The sequence below is a fragment of the Acomys minous genome (genome assembly GCF_964271855.1).
Source record: "Acomys minous genome assembly, chromosome: 12".
Taxonomy (NCBI): Eukaryota; Metazoa; Chordata; class Mammalia; order Rodentia; family Muridae; genus Acomys; species Acomys minous.
The window spans coordinates 80,574,834-80,578,914 of record NC_140493.1 but is presented as its reverse complement, the minus strand read 5'-3'; the positions used below and the strand labels follow the sequence as shown (position 1 = coordinate 80,578,914).

Sequence of the window (4,081 nt, the reverse complement as noted above, 5' to 3'; positions counted from 1 at the left end):
ACCGAGGGCGGCACCACGTGTAGGGATGTCAAATGTGTCATTTTTTTTACTCAATCCAACAGATAACCCAGGGAAGAAAGGCTTTCTTATTCCCAGCTGCACATGTCGGAACTGAAATCCCAAACAAGTCAGTTATTCCTCGTTAATGCTGAAAAGAAAAAAAAAAAAAAGGAGCACCTGAATTTCACCCTAGAGCATCTCAGTTTGTCTTCCCACCACTGTGTGGCTCTTAGGAGGGACAGCTTTCAGCTAACTCATGAATGTACACTCCAGAGCCTAGTTGTCTCTTCAGAGACAAGGCAGCGGGCAGCATCACCGTCTTCACGTGAGGACACCCATCATACAGACATGAACAACTCAGCCTGAGCCCCTGCATATGAAGAGGGCGAGGAGTTACTTCCTGCATTTGGATCTGTCAGCCACTTCCTTTAGGTGTATGCAGAGGTCACCATGGACCCAGGGAACCTCACGTGGGTGTCAGAGTTTGTCTTCCTGGGGTTCTCAGAGATCTGGGAGCTTCAGCTTTTCTTGTTTCTGGTGTTCTTGTTTGTCTACAGCACCACTGTGGTGGGAAACCTCCTCATTACAGTGACGGTGACCTCGGATTCTAGGCTCCACACACCTATGTACTTCCTGCTCTGCAATCTTGCTGGCTTAGACCTCTGCTTCTCCTTGGTCACTGCCCCCAAGATGCTGGTGGACTTCTATCTGAGGAGAAGACCATCTCCTGCCGAGGCTGCATGCCTCAGGTCTTCTTCTTTCACTTCCTGGGAGGGGCCATGGTCTTCTTCCTCTCAGTGATGGCCTACGACCCCTACATAACCATCTCCCGGCCCCTCCACTATGTTACCATCATGAACACACAGCTCTGTCTGGGACTGGTGGTGACAGCATGGATAGGAGGCTTTGCCCATTCCATTGTCCAGCTGTCTCTGATGCTCCCACTGCCCTTCTGTGGCCCCAATGTCCTGGATAACTTCTACTGTGATGTGCCCCAAGTGCTGAGACTGGCCTGCACGGACACCTCCCTCCTGGAGTTCCTCATGATCTCCAACAGTGGGATGCTGGATGTCATCTGGTTCTTTCTCCTCCTCATCTCCTACTTGGTCATCCTGGTGATGCTGAGGTCCCACTCGGGGGAGGCGAGGAGGAAGGCGGCTTCCACCTGCACCACCCACATCATCGTGGTGTCCATGATCTTCATCCCAAGCATTTACCTGTATGCCCGGCCCTTTACCCCCTTCCCCATGGACAAGGCTGTGTTCATCAGCCACACGGCCATGACCCCCATGCTCAACCCCATGATCTACACGCTCAGGAAGCAGGAGATGCAGGCAGCGTTGAAGAGACTAGGGATGCATCTGCTAGCTTGTAAAAATAGAATGAGTATGGATGGGCAAGGGACTTGCCTGTGGTCTGTCCTTTCTGGAATCCACATCTTCTCTCTTTGTAGCATAGGTATGTTTGCACAGCCTGTCTTTTTGTTTTGTTTTTTTTTGTTTTAAAATATTTATTTATTTATTATGTATACAGTGTTCTGCCTGCATGTACACCTGCAGGCCAGAAGATGGCACCAGATCTCATTATGGATGGTTGTGAGCCACCATGTGGTTGCTGGGAACTGAACTCATGACCTCTGGAAGAGCAGTCAGTGAGTACTCTTAACCACTGAGCCATCTCTCCAGCCCCAGCCTGTCTTTTGTAAAGAATCTGTCCTGAAACTTAGTAACAGTTTTGCTTTGAGTCCGGACTGTTTCAGATTAGCTCAGCTATTTGGACACTTGGGTCCCAGCTGGTAACGAGGGTAACTGTGTTGGGAGGTTGTAGAACCTTTGGGATCTAGCGCATTGACTTGGGTTATTGGTGAAGGCCTTGGAGACTAGACCCCATCTCCGCCTCCAGACCTCTCTGACTCTTGGTGCACCCAATACATTGTGATCAGCTCGCTTGTGTCCCCGCCGGCCCATACTCCTGCCATCAAGGACCAAGCTGCTTCACCCACCAAGTCTTCCCTACCTGGATGGACTCTGTGTCCTGAAACCCTGAGCCGATGCGCACATCTTCCCCCTGGAGTTGCCTCAGTCCCAGTGACTCAGCAAATGGGCTCTGTAGGGAAAACGGAACTGTTCTCTTTGTGGTTAAAGTTTGTCAAAAGTATTCTAAGACTCCTACAGTGACAAGAAATGCTTGCTTGTCCCTGAGCAGCCGTAACCTCTTTGTCCCTCCTTTTATGGATAGATTCTTCTTCTTTTTTGTGGTGATGGCATCTCTCCCAGATGAACATTTTTTGTGTGTCGTTCCTCTCCTAAACATTTCCTCTGTGTGTGTGCGTGTGTGCGCGTGTGTGTGTGTGTGTGCATGTGTGTGTGTGTGGTGGGACATACATGATTTGCATTCCTAGTCTGATATCAGAGCTCTGAACTTCTCATCAGACTTCTGGCCATGGGTGTCCTGCCTCAATTCTCCTCGTGTCACGGCTTCTTCGCTGAGCTGGCTTAAACCGACAGCCTCGATAATGTTACAGATCTGTCAAGATCTGAGCAGGGTGCACGAGGATACTGTGGAGGACACAGAATGTGGGAGGAGTTACGGCTTGTCGCCCTTGACATTTTTCTTCTGTCAGTTGAATCACGCACTGAAGTGGCCAGAAATTTCTCTGTGATGTGACAAGAGGTGCAGAGAGTGTGCGGACACAGTGAGGGTGGCTGTGCACTACCCCCGAGGAGTGAAACCCATAATAAGCAGGCAAATAAGAGTCTGGCTACCTCCTGCTGTCCCCACCCAGCCTTATTTTCAGAGCCAACATTTTTTTTTTTGCAAATTGTAATCAGAATACCCATTTTTTAAATCAATAATTCATTTCCCCATTGTTCACTTTTATTAATTTGCATTGGGGCTTGGCGCAGTATTTTGATTTTGATAGAATACACTGTGTAATGTTTTGTTGACTCTTGCTTCATTGGTCTCTTTCTAGCTTTTCTTCTTTCTCCATCCCGTTTCCTTCATTGATGGCTGTAAGTTCAGTCTTCACGGCCACCCAATTCACTCATGTGCTTTGCTTCCCACTGCCACACACCTGGTTTCTCCTCCTCCCTATCAACTGTGGAAGGGTGTCAGTAAAAGAGAAGCAACAGGTTGTGGCTTACTTTGCAAGAGAGGTTGTACCGCAGACAAATCCAAATTAAGAGTTTTGGTTTTTAAAAAAATTTTGGATCTATGGGCTAGGGTGAAGGTTGAACACCTGAGTTCAACCCCAGAACCTATGTAAAAAAAAATCTAGGTGTGGTGGCATGCATCCAGGTGTGGTGGCATGCATCCAGGTGTGGTGGCATGCATCCAGGTGTGGTGGCATGCATCCAGGTGTGGTGGCATGCATCCAGGTGTGGTGGCATGCATCCAGGTGTGGTGGCATGCATCCAGGTGTGGTGGCATGCATCCAGGTGTGGTGGCATGCATCCAGGTGTGGTGGCATGCATCCAGGTGTGGTGGCATGCATCCAGGTGTGGTAGCATGCATCTTTAAGCCCAATGATGGAGAGGCAGAGGCAGGAGGATCTCTGAATATATCTGGGCAGCCAGTCTGACCAAATTGTTAAGCTCTGGGTTTGATGAGAGACTTGTCCCAAAAAATAATGTGGAGAGTAATTGAGGGAGACTCAACATAGAACTTTGGCCTTCATATGCGCGTGCGCACACACACACACACACACACACACACACACACACACACACACACACTTACATTCTCATACATACATGGGAACACATACAACATGTCCATACACATATACCACAAAAAATTTTAAAAAGGAATACAAGGTTTCCTAGATGTAAAAGTCTACTGTGGGAGCAAGAAGCCATAAGGAGGGACCCCACACGGCTCCCCTCTTTTCTCACTCCGTCCCTCCTTGCCTTCACATGCCTTTCTTGCATACAGCAAAAGTGGGGACCATTGTTCTAAACCGAGACCCTTGTCTTTTTGTTTTTGTTTTTTTACTTCCTGCAGCTGCCTAGCTCAGTCTACCAGGCTTCTAGTGACTTCTTATGAAGGTAATGTGATTAAGTGGGTGTTTTAGTTGGGG

The 4,081-nt window shown here is 48.5% G+C and overlaps 1 protein-coding gene across 1 annotated transcript; it reads left to right on the top strand.

The window, feature by feature from the left end:
• Nucleotides 1–450: 450 nt before the first annotated feature.
• LOC311578386 (olfactory receptor 4D2-like) lies at nucleotides 451–1,458 on the top strand (the record flags this gene model as incomplete). The annotated part of the gene is given in 3 exon segments (XM_084748214.1): nucleotides 451–706; nucleotides 709–1,371; nucleotides 1,454–1,458. Coding segments are annotated over 3 exon segments (924 nt in total).
• Nucleotides 1,459–4,081: the final 2,623 nt, after the last annotated feature.